This window comes from Leptidea sinapis, chromosome 2 (genome assembly GCF_905404315.1).
Source record: "Leptidea sinapis chromosome 2, ilLepSina1.1, whole genome shotgun sequence".
In the NCBI taxonomy this organism is placed as follows: Eukaryota; Metazoa; Arthropoda; class Insecta; order Lepidoptera; family Pieridae; genus Leptidea; species Leptidea sinapis.
In genome coordinates this window covers 27,139,328-27,157,423 of record NC_066266.1, presented here as the reverse complement: position 1 = coordinate 27,157,423, position 18,096 = coordinate 27,139,328, and the positions used below count along the sequence as shown (strand labels likewise).

The 18,096-nt window shown below is 34.7% G+C and overlaps 1 protein-coding gene across 1 annotated transcript; it reads right to left on the bottom strand.

Moving 5' to 3' along the window:
* Positions 1–13,046: 13,046 nt before the first annotated feature.
* On the bottom strand, positions 13,047–16,665 carry LOC126974144 (gastrula zinc finger protein XlCGF67.1-like). Its single transcript, XM_050821584.1, has one exon. It carries the CDS (start codon positions 16,280–16,282, stop codon positions 15,533–15,535), a length of 750 nt encoding a protein of 249 aa, XP_050677541.1. The 5' UTR covers positions 16,283–16,665; the 3' UTR covers positions 13,047–15,532.
* Positions 16,666–18,096: the final 1,431 nt, after the last annotated feature.

The window sequence follows — 18,096 nt, the reverse complement described above, 5'->3', positions numbered from 1 at the left end:
GAATCAATAGTCTTTGCGAATTTTAAGTCATCAGCATATATGTACACAATAATAATATACCTTTAAAAATATGACTGTTCATTGTCAGTACATTTATGAAAATTTAATATACGTTTACGAAAATCGTCACCTTTTTCTCTAAATAGTTATTTTCATTGTTGTAACACTTAAAATAAGAGATTGCTTGTAACTAATTTTAGTAGGTTTCATAAAATACATAATCGCATAAAGGAAAAATGTATACACTTTTATAATAAAGTCCCAGCCACTGTTCAGGTATTATGCATAAATAAATTTAAATGTTTTATTTTTTCCGACACCTGTAACAAATATCGTTAATGTATACAATAACTTAGCAAATCATATACTAAAACTTTCCTCGAGAACCATGCTATCTATTAGTGAAAACAGTATTGTAATCAGTGCAGTAGTTTTTGAGCTTATTGCAAACAGGCAGACAGACGGGGCGGAGGATTTTCTTTTATAATATGTACTGATAGTTCAAGCCCTCGTCCCTACTCTGTGGTTGAACCATAATCTTATTATATTGCCGTAATAGACAAACACTGTCCTCATTACTGCGAGACTAAATTTGAAATGTTACTAAGTTTTACAGATGTATTAATCTCCAGTCTCCAGTCTCAAAAACTATAGGCCAATTTTGTTAGGTACAATTATAGGAAAAATACAAGAGAGATTAATTTACCCGGATGTAAACCGTAATTTAAAGATTGATGATGCGCAGTTTGGTTTTCGTCCCGGTCTCTCAACGGATTCTCCTATATTTGCTCTCAAATCGACAGTTAGCTACTACACACGTAGGGACACCGCTGTATACGCATGCTTCTTAGATCCGAGCCGAGCTTTTGATCTGGTAAACTACCAATTACTATGGCAAAAACTCGCCTGGTCGAATGTACCGCAAAAAACTGTAGATCTGTGAGCGGAGGGCTCTGGCTGTTCGATGCAATATGCTCGCACGCCGGTTTGCACGGTGCAGTCCTGAGGCGAAGCTGACACTGTTTAGAGCATATTGTCAATGCTTCTACACGAGTCAGCTTTGGGTCAACTGCACTAAAACTGCACGAAGCAGCATCAGAGTGCAGTATAATAATGCATACCGTATTCTGATGAGACTGCCCAAATATTGCAGTGGGTCGGGCATGTTTGCCGACGCCAGAGCCCTCATTATTTTGCAGTGATAAGATCACGAGTTGCTGCTTTTTGGTCTCGCATTCGCGAATCCGAACACGAAATTCTCAGTGTATGCTCTGAGCACCCAGAGAATCCTATACTCCATTACTGGCTTTCGGTGCATCGTGAAATCATTAACCGGAAATAGTATTATCAGTACAATACTTTTTGTACGAACCTCCCTTTGGGGCAATTTTAGTTTTAAGTTATTTAATTATTAAGTATTGTGATGTATACAATTTTATTTTTAAGTACATCTTATTCTCTTTTATTCAATTTATTGTAATGGGTTTAGAATACCTGAAATAAATGACATATTATTATTATTATTAGTGAGTTACTGAAGAGTGTAGTATTTTGCCTTTGGTCAATCCCTATTAGACCAGTGCTGAAGCCTTTGAAAATGATAAAAATTGAAAAAGATAATAGTAGGATGAAACCTATTGAAAACGGAAGACAATATAACAGAAATGAAATGAAAAATAAATTACGGGCGATTTGAGGTCAGGAATTGGAAAAGGTGAGGGTATTAAGGATAAAAAATGGTTTATCTTGATTTCCAGCAAAACTGCAAGTCTTATGGAAATAAGTCAAATAGCAAAGTTGCAGGTAATAAAAAGATCTACAACTTTTGTTTTACAATATTTCACATAACCTCAAAATTTATGTGAATAATTCAAATTCCCAAGTTTTTGGTTTTTTATTTTTATCTTTTCCAAAATATGTTTTTTTCACGAAATTTAATGAAAATTTACCTTTTTATCTCCAATTATTTATTAGAATTAGATTTGAAATATTTATTATTTCACCTTATTAAGAAGTTAATAAGGCTCAAAAACTTAACCTCAAAATCATCTTAAAAAAGAATCGGAGGTTTCCAACGGTATTTAAATTGAGTAAAGTACTAACTCCAAGAAAATTATATGTATAGCATTTAGCAAAATATATTGATGACTTTCCACTTGAGCAAGTTCATAGTCACCTTAGGCAAAGATAACAAAGATGTTTGGTTCCACTGCGAACGTCTGGATTCGCAAAAAGGCCCAAAATTATTCAACAACCTCCCTCCGGAGGTATCTAATGTAATTCTGTGTGCCCAAAACCTTTCTCGAAAAAAAAAATTAAAGTTGGATATAAAGAAATATTTGCTAGTATGCTCTTTTGAAAACTTTAAATGTCTTTATGACAAGATTTGTTGATGCTAATGCTATTTTATTTCACGGACACTTTATCATATTTACTATGTACAAGTAACTATACTTCAAACTTAATACAGTAACACTGTTGCACTAATATTACTTATGTTTTTATATATTATTCTTTTTTTTACTTTTCTTATTGTTTCTTAGATATTTATATCTATATATAGGATAATCCAAATAAAACTAATAATAATTATGTTTAGTTAGGTACATAATTCATAAGATTAAAATTTTAGATTAAATTAGTAAACTTTAATATTTAATTTTTTTGCCTTTAGGCCGAGGATATTTGGACAGCCCTAGCACAGGCTTAGGTCTAATTGGGCTGCCAGTCCAGCCTTAAGTTTTAGTCTAATGCTTTGGTCTATAAATTATGGTGTAAATGGTGCTCACTTATTTTAAGTCTCTAAATATTTAAATAATCATCATATATTATAATAATCTTAGATAATATATATAATGAAAATGGTCTTTGTTTGAGGCTCAATCAAGCCTGATCGTATCGACATGAAACTATCACCATTCAATGCGAAATTTATTTTTCGTATTCCAACGTTCCTTCACTAATTTATTTCCTTTTAAAATTCGCCCAGAGAAGCTGGCCGGAACGGCTAGTTATTAATATAATAGTTCTAGGTTTTTATTGAAAGCTCCTCAAGCAAAGATGAAATGGTTGATTTTATGCCAACACAAAAAAGTGCTCGATATTGAAAATGTTATATCAGAGTTTTGATTTATCTATTCAAAAAATATACAGTAGTAGCCACGGACTCGTATAAAAAGGACTCCGTGTCACCTTACATAACAGTATAGCACCAAAATAAGCCGATTAACGTGTAAGTACATAGCCCGCACACACTTACACTACTACAGGCCGATAGGCGGCCATTATGAGAATTGTCATCGTCTGTGACAGATCAGTTTGCGTCTCAATAAAATATTTTATAAATGCCGTCGTGCGTTGTGAATAAGTGTAAAAACGATACTATATATTCGTATGTATTTGTGGCCATATATGATTATTTAAAAATTAATTTAGGAGAAAAAATTGTGTAACTAGTATCCCCCGTAACCGCACACACACGACCATAATGGTGCTTCACTTGCTAATATGTAATATCACGGCGCGGAGTCCTTCTTTTTTTACTCGTCCGTGGTAGTAACATATGAATTGCGGACTTGCGTCATGTCCTTGAATTTCACGGTAACAATAAAATATTTGAATTATATGTAATAATTTTAAACTATATACCTACAACTAAATTAGACTCGTGACGTTTTTCCATTTGTTTATAATTTTTAGAGACAGCTACTTCACACGGGACTAATAATATTAAACGATGTTAATATAGTGAATATTAATACTAATCATAATTTTTAATTCTAAATTTCAATAAAAACTCCAGACATTTCCCACTCATTCTAATCCTCACTTTCTTTCAAAGAATCATTTTTGTTGTCTGTATTTTTTTCTAATTTTATATCTAAAGTCTCATCCGATCCTTGAAATTTCTCATAACTTTACCGTTATAACAAATATTATACACGATAAGAATAACCCACAAATAAAATCAATTCATTCATTTATTTACTAAAACCCAATAGTCAGTATTATTATTATTATTTTTTGGTATTATCCACAATGATATTTAATTGACTTTTGACTGTCAAGTGTCAAGTGTTTCAAATGCTTCTTCAAAGTGTAAACCTTTTCTGACTGAACAAGGAAAGTAAATATACAAATGCAAAAACGTCTCGAAAGTAATTTATTTACAAATTAAATGTCAGATCGCTAGGCAGACGAAGAAGCATGAAATAATCCATACCCATTGAAAATACATTTCAATGCTACATTTTTCTGCTGAGGGATAAGAAGCGCGTGATAAACATTTATAAAGAAAATATTAAGATATAATAATTTGTTACATAGGTAATTTATTTAATTAATATTATTTCTATTCAGTACTACCTTTAATTTTTTTGCTATTTTTTATTTATATTTGAAATATCGTGAGGGTGGACCATTCCCAAACTATGGTATAATTAAGATATTCATTCATACCTACCACATGAACAATGTTTAACAATTCTTTTGAATTTTGCAAAATACTTGTTTTCTACCTTATATCGGATCATGTAAAAGTATATACCCACATCGCCCAACAAATGACTTCTAACTCATGTACTTTGTACACCAGTAAGGTATTTTTCCACAAGATCTGAATGCTCCATTATACATTCTGTACATAATAAAGAGGATATAAAAAGATCGGCCTATCTCCGAAAAATCTTGCAAACAGAGCAAGCAAATTAACCTACATGTTCAATGTCCTACGATTGCGATATATAATTTATCAAGTTGATCTACATAACATGCATACCGTCAATTCTTCTGTACTGTATAGGAATCTGGGTTTGTACTATCAAAGATCGATTACTTTTGAGCATAGAACGACCACAGAGAGCAACAATCAAACATATTATGTTAAGTAAAAATCGTTTGTACGAAACAGTAAAATTACGTTATGTTGCGGATCAAAAAAATTGTAATATTTATTTCAATACATACAAATGCACATAAAAGTAAATCTAGTAAATCTTATGTTTGTTACCAAACTCCTCCGAAACGGCTGACCCGATATGTATAAATTTTCGTGTGCATATCGGGTAGGTTTGTGAATCGGCCAACATCTATTTTTCATACTCCTAAATGATTTTTTTGACAATTTTTTTTTGTTTTAATTTTATCATGATTAAGCATTGAAATTTCCATACAACTTCAAATTTTCACTCTTCTATGATTGGGTTAATCATAAAAGAATAATTATCATTTGATATTAATAAATAGATATATTTTAAAGTAAAACCAAAATAAGTTAAAAGTTAAGTTAAGTTTTTTTAGTTAAAATACTTATTTTAAATTATATTTTTTTCTGAATTTAAATTAATATTCAACCCTCACCGGTCTCTATCTGTCGATTGATATCTGATCTGGTGTCTATGAGAACAACAGAACACTTACTGATGAGAACGAAGCCGACCTCCTTTCTCACGCTCTCTATACAGTTTTCGTCCATTTTTTTTTTTGTTGTATTTGTGTCTCGAACGTAGCAGTTACTGTTATACGCCATATCATTCTAATAGCATCTATTCAAATTGAATAACGGCTAAAGATAGCCTATTCATTTTTAGTGTTTATTTACTTTGAAACATGTTGAAATATATCTTTGTTTACTTGACAAATTATCGTTAAATATGTTTCAGTTGTTATTTTGTCCCAATATATCCTAGTTTGACATAAAATCTATTCTAAACACGGGGCCTCCCAAAATCAACGCACACATTCAAATCGCTATCTTCTATGTGTGCGTGTCCGAAGGGAGTGGGGCTTAGTATATTGATCTGGGGTGCTACATTTTTGATCCAAATATTACAAATTTGTTCACACAAATTATATATATATATATATATATATATATATATATATATATATATATATATATATATATATATATATTAGGTCCTTACATATGAAATTGGCGTTTTGTGTGAGAGGAACAAAAAGTCGAATATTTTTAAGTATAATATATTTAATTAATCAAAGTATGAACCATTGTTTTCTATGCACTTTTGCCATCTCATTGGTAGTTCATTGATCCCTTTACTAAAAAAAACAGTCGGACGAGATTCGGGAATCAATGAAATCTGTGAAGGCGACTTGCACTGCCCCATCAGAGTTAAAGTTTTTCCCTTTCAAGAAGTTGTCCAAATTTCGAAAAAAAAGGTAATCTGTTGGAGCAAAGTCCGGGGAGTACGGAGGATGTCTTAGACATTCCAATTGAAGCTCTTCTAATTTGGTAGCCGTCTGTGGTGCAGTGTGTGGTCTAGCGTTGTCGTGAAGTAGCAGTGGCGTGGAGCGATTGACCAGCCTAGGTTTTTTAGCCGCTAGCTTTTCCATCATGGTTTGCAATTGCTGACAATAGACATCAGCCGTAATAGTCTGGCCAGATTTGAGAAAACTGCAATAAACCATACCGGCACTAGTCCACTAAACGCTTACAAGTAACTTTTTTGGGGTATTTTTTCGCTTGGGGCAGGATTTGGCTGGCCGGCCAGGATCCAACCATTGCGCTGAGCCCTTCCGATTATCGTAAAGAATCCATTTTTCATCACAGGTAATGATTCGGTTTAAAATACCTTCATTATTGTGCCGGTTCAGTAATGTAACGCAGTAGTCGACGCGCGTTTGCCGGTTTGCTTCAGGCAATTCGTGAGGTTTCACCTTTCAAGCTTTTTAATCTTCCCAATTTGCTTCAAGTGAATTAAAACAGTTTTATCACTAACACCGCAGCCTGCAGCTAACTCGGACTTGATTTGCGATGGATCCGCTTCCACAATAGCCTTCAATACTTCATTATCAACTTGGGTCTCAGGCCGTCCACGGGGCTTCCACGAAATTTCCAGAACGAAAACGTTGGAACCAAAAACGAACTGTGTTTTCTTTTGCAACATGACCGCCATACACATCATTCACCCTTCGAGTCGTTTCCGCAGCACTAGTGCCACGGCGGAACTCGTACTCGTAAGTAATGCGATACTTTAAGTTTTCCATTTTGTAAAATGAGTGACGCAAACAGAAAAGAACAGAAGAAAAAACAAATGAATGACGGTCATCGAAGCACAAATACATGAGTAAATAGCTGTACAAATTTGAATTTGGAATTCCTTACCAAAGAGGAGAACATCGTGATTAAAGTGGCCAGTACGAAATACGCCAATTTCATATGTAAGGATCTAATATATACTTCCCAATTCTCTTGCAACACGTATCGCTTTAGGTATTATATGTATCTGAAATATTTGATAGTAAATCTTAATATATATAAATCTCGTGTCTCAATGTTTGTCCTCAATGGACTCCTAAACTAATGAACGGATTTCAATGGGGATTACTTCATGGAGTGCAGTTTAGTCCAACTTAAGAGATAGGATAGTTTTTATTTCGATTTGGGACCCATAATTATTTTTATTTCCAATATTTGTTTTGTTTGGACATATTTTCTGTGAGAGTATTTTTGACGCGCGGTTTGACAGTTCTGCTGTGAAACAATTTCATTATAACAACAAGGAGCATATTATTATGTTACAATGAAAAATTATTGACAAATTCATCAAAAACGGTATTTTATTTATTATGTACAGAACAACGTCTGTCTGGTCAGCTAGTTATATTTTATATCTGAAATTTTTGATGGTTAAAATTATCACCGCAGCCCCCGTTCTCTTGCAACATCTGAGGAACCACAGGAGCGTTGCCGATCTTATAAAGCGTCGAATAAACGTATAATATAATTTAATTATAACGATGTTGTAGTTTTACTGACTTAAAAGAAAAAGGAAGTTGCCATTATTTTATTATTCTTTTATTTTACGTTTTCCACAGATATGTCCGAAGGAAATTTAGTATTTTCCTATGAAACAAGCCCGGGGTGGACTCTCCATCAAATTGGGAGCCCACGGAGAATTTCACGGACGACAGTCAGTGCAGGTCCAAGTGTAAGTCTAGTTTCTGTTTTTATTTTTATAATATAAAACGTATACACACTCACTATAACGAGAAGTTTTTTTTTAAATAAATTTTCTTTCTTAAGAATTTTCCAATTTTAGGACTGTAATCTGATGATGATATTTGTATTATTTTTGTTGACGAAATTTGGTAAATAAAAAAACAATTACCAAATTAGCCGAGAAAACATATCTCAAACTGCTTGCACGTGTCTTTCCAATCCTTCGAAAATGATTATTTTATTTTATGATTCATGGAAACAATTGTCGTTTCTGTGAAAGGTAATGTTAACTGTTTGACGGCACCGCAAACATCCCGGCAGCGATAAGCCGAAACAACTATTCAGTGGTGGATTTACAGATTTGCCGCCCGGAGGCTATAAAATTTTTGCCGCCTCAAAATTTTGATATCTTAGTCCACAAAATCATATCAATTTTCTATCAATAACTTTATGATTTGTGGTCCATCATCCTCGTTACATCAAACTTTTCCCATATGGTTAGTACTTAGTATCATTGAGAACTATGGTACCGTGTTAGATCATAAATTTTTAGAATAACGCAATAGCGATTCGACATTATTTCAGGGTTAACACATTTCTCGTTGTCATAGATATACTCATATCGGATTTAACGAGAAATTGTTATTTTAATTAATAAAGCGTTTATCAATTGTTTATGTAGAGATATTTATTATTTAGCATTGTTTATAGGACTATATTTCGATTTTTGTGAAATATTTTAATTTCTCTCCAATTTTCGAAAATCGTATTTTGTGTGTGTATAATTTTTTTTTACAATTTGTAAATCGAAATAAAAAATTTATGAACTAAATTTGCCGCTCCTTAAAATTTGCCGCCTTAGGCTCCAGCCTACTCAGCCTGCTGGTAAATCCGCCACTGCAACTATTGTTCTAAGCGGTGCAAGAACAACGCCGCCAAGATAAGCGATAAGTAGAAACTCGAAACCCTTCAATTGTTCTAAGTTTGGGTCCTAACATCTGCGCCGCGCCGGCGCAATAAATTATGCTGTGAACACTGCTTATTTGAAATCACTTTTTGTAGTTGTAAATATCTAAATAAATAAAATTTTTATGTTGCTGTACGTTTGAGTATTTTTATTGCATCACTTTGCATATATGACCATATATGACACATTTGTGAAAATCTATAAATAATTAGAGATTTTGAGCATAAATACATTCATCAGGTCATTATGTTTGTTGAAGTGTTGCTCAATTGTAAAAAAAATCTCATCCGTAAACAAAATTTATTGACTACCGCTTCAGTAGATGTTTCGATTTTACCACCCTATTCTTTTTTAAATTATCATTTAAGAAATGACCAGACCTCTTATAGGATGCAAGTGCTAAGTCATCTTCATCTCCCGAGATAAAGTCTTTTGCTTTCAGGCAGAATTTCTTCGAATTCTTTCCCTTACTACTGCTTTGACCACCTTTAACACTAAGTGGATGGCCAGATCTTTTTCTGTCACAATCAGGGGTCTCATATCTATTAATAGCCCGTTACACAAACATGTTACTAATACCAAGCGTATAGAGAGTTTTAAAAATTGCATTTGTCTCCATACCTGCTTTGTGTAAGGCAGTTACAGCTATTCGGTTCTCTTTATCACCCACTCCATTTTAATATGGCAAAATATTGTACAATGTGTTGGCGCCAAAATGAGAAAACTCAATGAAAAATCATATAAATATGACAGATTCAAAATTAAAATGTAATATTTTGTTTATTTTAAACAGTATTTATGGCCTGACTAAGTACATTCGTATCTATTGATCCTTTCAAACTATGCTGTTTATGATACCTAATAGTGAGATTACCATAAAAAATAGCTTCAAATTACATACATTACACAATAATCAATATAGTTGTTCGAACACTTATAACTGGAGACCGGCTGGACAATTTTCATGAATTTTAATTTGTTGGATTTGTCTCCGTTTCGAATACCAGAATAATTATTAAAAGATTGAAATATTGACGAAGAAATATTATACTCTCTATCATCATTATCACAATTCTCTAGGGGATAATCTCAGGATCTACTGCACTGATTTTGAAAATACTGATAAGTACTAATAGTCTAGAAAGCCAATTTTTTTGTGAGTTGCATAGGCTATAGGTATAATATCAATTCGAAAAATGAAAATACTTTTTCGTAGTAGTCGGATTTAAAAAGCAAGTCAGAGAAGAAACGGTCGGATTCTAAAAATAACTTATATGGCAATACAGCGTTTGCCGGGTCAGCTAGTGGCTTATAAAACCATAAATATTAATACAAAGACATTGAGGGAGACAGTATACATTTGTGTTATAAAATGGCTCAAACACTTGATTGTTAGAAATCAAAACCTTACTAAATTAATAAAATGAAAATAAGTGTTAGTGTGTGTTTTAATACTTAAGATAATTTGGTCACTAATTTGATTTTAGAATAGATAAAAACAATTTATTATTGTATAAAGTCTATATATTGCCTTAGTTTATAGTCACAGTGGACAATCCTGTAACGATATAATGTGTTGAAGATGCTACATGAATTGTTTGAAAAAATAAAATGTTTTGTTTATCATTATAGTTAGTAAGTTTTAGATAAGTTTAATTCATTTCGTTTTCACAATAATATGTCAGCATTTTTATTCGATGTAAAGAAAGGTCTTCCCTAAAATAAGTTCTGCGAACCTAAAATGTAAGTTCAATTTGTACGTAACTTAAATATGCCAAATAAATTAGCATTTAAAAAATATAACATAGAAAAACGACCCGTATGGTCAGCTGATGTTTAGAGGTCACCGCCATTACTGCAACAAAAGAGGAATCACAGGGTGAGTGTAAGTTTTTGAAATAAATGTCCACGCGGTTTTCGTCATCCGGGGCCGAATAGTTATTTACCAGTGGCTCCTTTGCACAGGAAGCCGGCTATATTATGGCTACCACAACGGCGCCTATTTATACCGTGAAGCAGTAATACGAAGCATTACTGTGTTTCGATCTGAAGGGCGTCGTAGCTTGTGAAATTACTGGGCAAATGAGACTTAACATCTTATATCTCAAGGTCACGAGCGCAATTGTAGGGCCGCTCAGAATTTTTGGGTTTTTTCAAGAATTCTGAGCGGCACTGCATTATAATGGGTAGGGCGTATCAATTAAAGCCAGCTGAACGTCCTGCTCGTCTCGTCCCTTATTTTCGTAAAAAAATAATGTATAATGCAATTTGTAAAGTAAAAAATATCTTTAATTAAGGCGCTTAACTCAATATCCACAAAAATTTCTTAGAGAGTTGATTACAACATAACGCAATTAAAATATTCCGACACAATAACTACAGTGCACCAAGTAGGACGGAAAGAAAATTTTGAAGCGAATAAAATCTAACATGTAAAATTCTCGTGTCGCGGTGTTTGTAGTTAAACTCCTCCGAAACGGCTTGACCAATTCTCATGAAATTTTGTGTGCATATTGGGTAGGTCTGAGAATCGGACAACATCTATTTTTCAGACCCCCTAAATGTTAAAAGAGGTCCACGCCATTTTTTTTTTAATTTTTTTTGACATTTTTTTTATAATTTGTTTGATTATGCGTCAGTATTAAAAGTACATACAACTTCAAATTTTCACCCATCTACGATCAACAGTTACTTTTGTATCGCGATTTTAATATCGGCAATACAACGTTTGCTGGGTTAGCTAGTTTAATATATATACTTTGAAAAATCAAACGAAAACCAGTAATAACATGCCCATTTGCAGCTTATCCACATGATCAACACAAATATTGTAGCGTTGGTAGTAGACTGTTGTATTTACAATCCTAGACAGTCCGCGCCTTAATTAAAAATTTGCTCTACCTACTTGTTATTTTCAAAGCAAAAACATTTATGAAACCGCCAATGTCAATATGTTTCATGTTCGATTGCTTGTAGGTAAGATATCGACATATAGTTTAGTTCGTCAGATAGGGGATATAGTTGGGGTAGTTGTCATCGTACCACCACGTACCGGTAGACGCAGTGTTCGTAGGCCCCCACGAGGTGAACCGACGATCTGGTCAAGATCGCCGGAATACGTTGGATGAGGGCAGCGTAGGACTGATCGTTATGGCGATCTTTGGGGTAGGCCTTTGTCCAGCAGTCATTCATTGCGTGTACTCTACCGCATTTATCATGGGGAGTGTTCCGAAGAGCTTTTTCACCTGATTCCTGCCGCCGAATTCCACTTTCCCACGACACGGCACAAGTTAGGATATCATCCCCACCATCTGAATGTGTGGCGGTCCTCCACAGTGCGGTTTTCAAGGAGCTTTCTTCTACGTACTACAAAGCTGTGAAATGAACTTCCATGTGCGGTGTTTCCGGGACGATACGACATGGGTACCTTCAAAAAAATCGCGTACACCTTCCTTAAAAGCCGGCAACACTCCTGTGATTTCTCTAGTGTTGCAAGAGAATTTGGGCAGTTATCAGTCGATCACTTAACACCACTCCTGGTGTCACCAACCGTACGCTCATTTGTCCTCCTTTTCTATAAAAAAAGCAGTGGACGAGTTCCGGCTGAAATGATGATACCTAACTTTGATGGTGTCAATGTAGACATAATAATTAGCTTTAACTGCTCAGTTTCTTCTTCTTAACTTCTCTAGAAGCTCCTCCCATAGCTGATATTACTAATAGCAGCTGTTGAGAATATTCTCAAAATAATTGTATTGTTTGTTAAGTCATCTTCAGTACAGGTATATTAGGGTAAATGCTCTCTTTCGAAAACCGCCTAATGCTACGCATCACGCCTATAGTCAAGGGAAATCAATTGAATCTGCCCTTTACTGTGTACGATGTCTTGTAAGTAAAGGTTTATTACGCAAACGAGCAAAACTTCGCCCGCCGCCCGCACCTGTCTCAGTCCCCTTTGTCGTACCCCCGCGCACCTGTTCCGCGCAGGCGAGGACTCAGATAAATTGAAGGCACCTTTGACTAAACTTCTTTACTAGCATAGGCCGAGCGCTAATCGAACTTAATGTAGATCCTACTTTAGGGACTGAGCGTTTGGAGGTTGAATAAAACAACTGCTTGAGTAGTATGAAGAATATATATTTCAAATCAGGTACACGATATACAAAATCCTTAAAACTAATTAACAATTACAGTTGTTATTATAAAAAATTTTTTTCTTTAGAAATTACACACAATTACCAAAGCTTACATTTTGACTAAGTTAAATGTTTCATTCAATTAGAATTCAGAATAATACAATGTGCTCTATGTCGCTCTAAAACTATTGCTATCTCAGTAAAATATATACAGTTGATTGTAGACAGTTGCCTGGTAGACTCGCGTCGAACAATGGCCACTGGTGTACCACATTCATTAAAGTTGATCGGTTGGAAGCTAAGCTCTTTTAGTAGCGTAAGCGCGGCCTCTGTAAGGTTGTGTAACGCGGAGCATACGACTGGTCACGTGAGTATAACTGCGGTCTTCGAGATGCCGAATACACGGGCCATGCAGGTCCCTCTCAGGAAATCATTGACCAGTGCCGGGAGAAACTTGTGTCTTCTATCCAGTCCTCTCTTGAGAAGATCGCGGAATGGGATTAATTGAACCTTGTCTAATTTCACCCCCAGAAGACTCAAGTTTACCACTAAAATACCCCCATTTCTCGTATCACCATTCTACGACAACGCTTCTCGTAAAGCCTCGCCTAGTATTAGAATATTGGGTCTCGAAATCTCGAGCGATTGCTAATTCCATGCCCATCTGAAGGGCAAAGCCAAATTGGCTTCGAAGAAGGTGGGGCGTCATTAATAGAGCACGGCAATACTTCATGCCGGCCCACATTCTAGCGCTCTACAAAGCGCAGGTCCGGCCATACATGGAGTATTGCTGTCATCTCTGGTCTGGCGTCCCAGTATCAGCTTGATCCATTTTACCGCGTGCAACGCATAGCAGCTCGAATTGTCGGGGACCCAATGCTCTGTGAACGGCTGGATCACTTGGCGTTGCATAGACACGTCGCTTCATAGTGTGTCTGCTACCGCATTTATCACGGGAGTTTTCCGAAAAACTGTTTCACCTAATTCCTGCCGCCGAATTTCACCTTCACCACGATCCGCCACTAATTAGGATATCAATCCCCACCTCTGGATGTGTGGCGGTCCTCCACAGTGTTGTTCTGAGGAGCTTTCTTCCACGTACTACAAAGCTGTGGAATAAGCTTCCTTATGCTGCGTTTCCGGGACGATACGACATGGGGTCCTTAAAAATAGCACGAACCGTGATTCCTCTGATGTTGCAAGATAATGTGGGCGGTGGTGATCACTTAACGTCACCAGGTGACCCGTACGCTCGCGAGTTAATAGCCAAAAACATGGTCGGATTTGGTACGGCCCGACCATAGGACATTCCGGTGGGCGTGAGTGGGCGCCTAGCACCAATTGGATTGCCGTCGTACTCAGACCGGACTTCGGAAGGTAATAATAATAAATTTGAGAGATGGACGATACAACATACCATCGAATATGGTCCGGTACCGGACCGCGTCCGATGGTTTATGGTTTGGCCGGACCAAACCAACCATGTGTTTACTATTCAAATTTTGCGCGGAAAACTGGCAATGCCGCGTTTTGAACAAATATTCAGTTCATTTAATCACTGACCCAATTCTACAGTACGTTCAAATTTGCTCAACATGAAAATTCTACTTTTTGACAACATTAATTGCACGGGTTTTGTTAGTTTTTTGTATACCGACAGCAAATGTGCTAACAAGTACATACCTACATTTATTTCATTTATTATATGCTTTTACAACAAGATCCCAGAAAATGTACAAAATAAAAGTATTACGTTCTTCAAAAGAATTGTTAAAAAACGTTTGTGTGGTAAAGGTTACTATAACATAAATGACTTTCTTAATGATACCACAGATTGGAATGGAGTGACCGCCCTCAGGCTATTAAATAATAAGTTTAATTGTACTATCTTCGCGCCTCAATAAGGCTACTGTAAGCCCAAGCGCTGGCAGCTATTTCGGTCAACGGATCAGCCTTGGTATCCAACGCGGTAATGCTGCCAGTATTCTTGGTACGCTTCCACGTAATGATAGTTTTAATTTTATGTAGTCGTAGAATTGTAAATATAGTTATAAGATTTGTTTTGTTTGAATAATAAACTAAGTTTAATTGTAAAATTTTACTTTGTAAACATATTTTTTCGATGATAAAAAAAAAGCCCGCTGAGTTTGTTGCGCCCGTTCTTATCAGGTCTGAGGCACTCATTTTGGAATGGGTGGTAGTTTATGACTTTCAATAAGTAATGTCACATCCTATTTTGAATAAAAATATTTGAATTTGAATTCATTAAAATTTTAAAAAACAACAGCAACAAATTTTTATTGTAACGATAACAAAGTAACTACTTATGCAATAAAATGGAATATTATGAATGAAATAAAGTATCTATATAACAATTAAATACTATAGCTATGTCTTTGTAAATGTTTACCGAGGGCTTCTTTTCCCTCCCATTTCAAAAGACAAATGTAGCAGGGATATGTATTTTCAATGGGTATGGGTAAGTTCATGCTTCTTCAAAGTACCAGATAAAATGAAACTCTTACCACAAACACGGCATGAGTAAGGTTTTTCACCGGTATGTTTTTTTATGTGATACTTTAAACCACTAGATTGATTGAAACTCTTACCGCAAATTTTGCATGAAAAAGGTTTTTCACCGGTATGTAAATTTTTATGTGAGAGCAAAGTACATAATCTACTGAATTTTTTTCCACAAATATAACATGAATGAGGTTTTTCACCAGTATGTATATTTTTATGTAAGACCAAAGTATCAGATCTATTGAAACTCTTACCACATATATTGCATAAATAAGGCTTTTCATCGGTATGTACTCTTTTATGCATCCTCAGAGTTGATGATGCATTGAAACTCTTACCACATACATTGCATGAGAAAGGTTTTTCACCGGTATGTATTCTTGTATGGTTCTTCAAATGAGTTGACCTAAGGAAACTCTTACCACAAATATTGCATGAATAAGGTTTTTTACCAGTATGTATTCTCATATGGATCTTCAAATTAGTATATGAATTGAATATCTTACCACAAATATAACATGAAATATCTTTTTCATCTGTGTGAATATGGATCTTCAAATTATAATATGAATTGAATATCTTACCACAAATATAACATAAAAAATCTTTTTCATCTGTGTGATGTTTTTTAGGTGGCTTTAAAACACTGGTTGGATCAGAAATTATTCCACTAAGACTTTTGGTGTCAGACATTTCATTTATATAGATTGTATTATGTTCCTTTGAACCAGTAGATTGATTGGGTGATATACCATTAATATTATTGAAATGAGATTTTTCGTCAGGAAAAATTGTGTTATGTTTTTTCAAATCAACATATTGATCGGACGTAGTTGCACTAACAATATTGCCACTAGTCTCCTTATCTGGGTATGTTATGTGTTGCTTCTTCAACCCACTACATTGATTGTGTGTTGGTCCATTAATATTACTCAGATGAGACTTTTTATGTGATTTTGTTTCTTTACTTCTCTTCGTATCTGTTGATTGCTTTAATGTAGGTTTACTCTTCTTACATGAATCGTTCAGCTCTGGATGAATCTTAGAGGAAATCACATCACTAGCTTCAAGTTGTTTAACTGAAAGAACCAAATTAAATTTAATTTAAATATATTTATCTATTCTTCTCACTTACATCACATAAATTCTTTTAGCGAGGATATTAAAAAAGATGTTTGCTAATTGAATTATGCCATCAACCGTAGCTGACACATGTGGTAGGTCATTACGTGATATTCTTTTCTTTTTACATTATTTCTATTCCATATAATTTTACTAGTTAAGACTTTTACTCTTTAAAAATGAAAATATGTAACTATAACAAGAACTAAAGTGGCACTTGATCAATTTACAAGGAAATGATTGTCTCCCTCGAGGTTTCCTGAGTCGACAGTTGTTCATGTACCTAAAGTGTTGAATGAAAAGCCTGCCTAGCGATCCGACATATAATTCGTATAGTACCTTCGAGACGTTTTTGCATTTGTATATTTACTTACAGGAACTTTAAACTTGAAATTTGAATTTCTTTGTACAGTCAGAAAACTGAGGTTCGTTTGACCTTTTTTTTTTATATGAGAGGGGGCAAACGGGCAAGAGGCTCACGGGATGGGGAGAGGTGAGGCAACCACCCATGGACATCCGCAACAACAGGTGTGTCAAGAAATGCGTTGCGGGCCTTTAAGGTGGGAGTATGCTTTCTTGAAGGTCCCAAGTCGTATCTGTTCGGGAAGACCAAGAGAGGCAAGAAATTTCGAACAAAACGCGCGGTTGTGGAATGCCAGACGTCTACGTGATGCGGATGGTACTTTGCACGTAATGTCCGATGGTGGAATTCGGCGAATGACTTTGAAGAAGAGCATATAGACAGTAAAAAGTCAATGGTGAAAGCAAAAAAATAAATATTATATTAATTATAGATATTGTCAATGGTTGTGAGGTCTGACTATTTGGTTTTAGTAAATAAATGAATGAATTGATTTAATTTGTGGCTTATTCTTATGGTTTATAATATTTGTTGTTCAATTATTTGTTATTATGGTAAAGTTATGAGAAATTTCAAGGATCGGATAAGAATTTAGATATGATATCAGAACAAAGTACAGTTAACACAAATGATTTTTCCGATGAAATTGAGCATGACTGCGAAATGTCTAGAGATGAAGAATTTTAGAATTAAAAATTATGTTAAGTATTAATATTCAGTATTTTAAAATTGTTTCATATTATTAGTCCCCTATGAAGTAGCTGTCGACAAAATAAGGAAAAGTTTTTTTATTTATTAAATTTATTTATTTATGTTGTGTCCCTACAGGTACACACACACAAATTCAAAAACGTCTTGAGAGTTATTTACCTGCAGGTATTTAATACCTGTATTTAGCTTAAAATTATTACATATTATTCAAATATTTTATTGTGCCCGTAGGCAATATACCTGGTATCTCATATTCTACCACATTTATCTCCACTTTACACTCCTGTTTGATGAGCAGTTCATGTTGGATGTC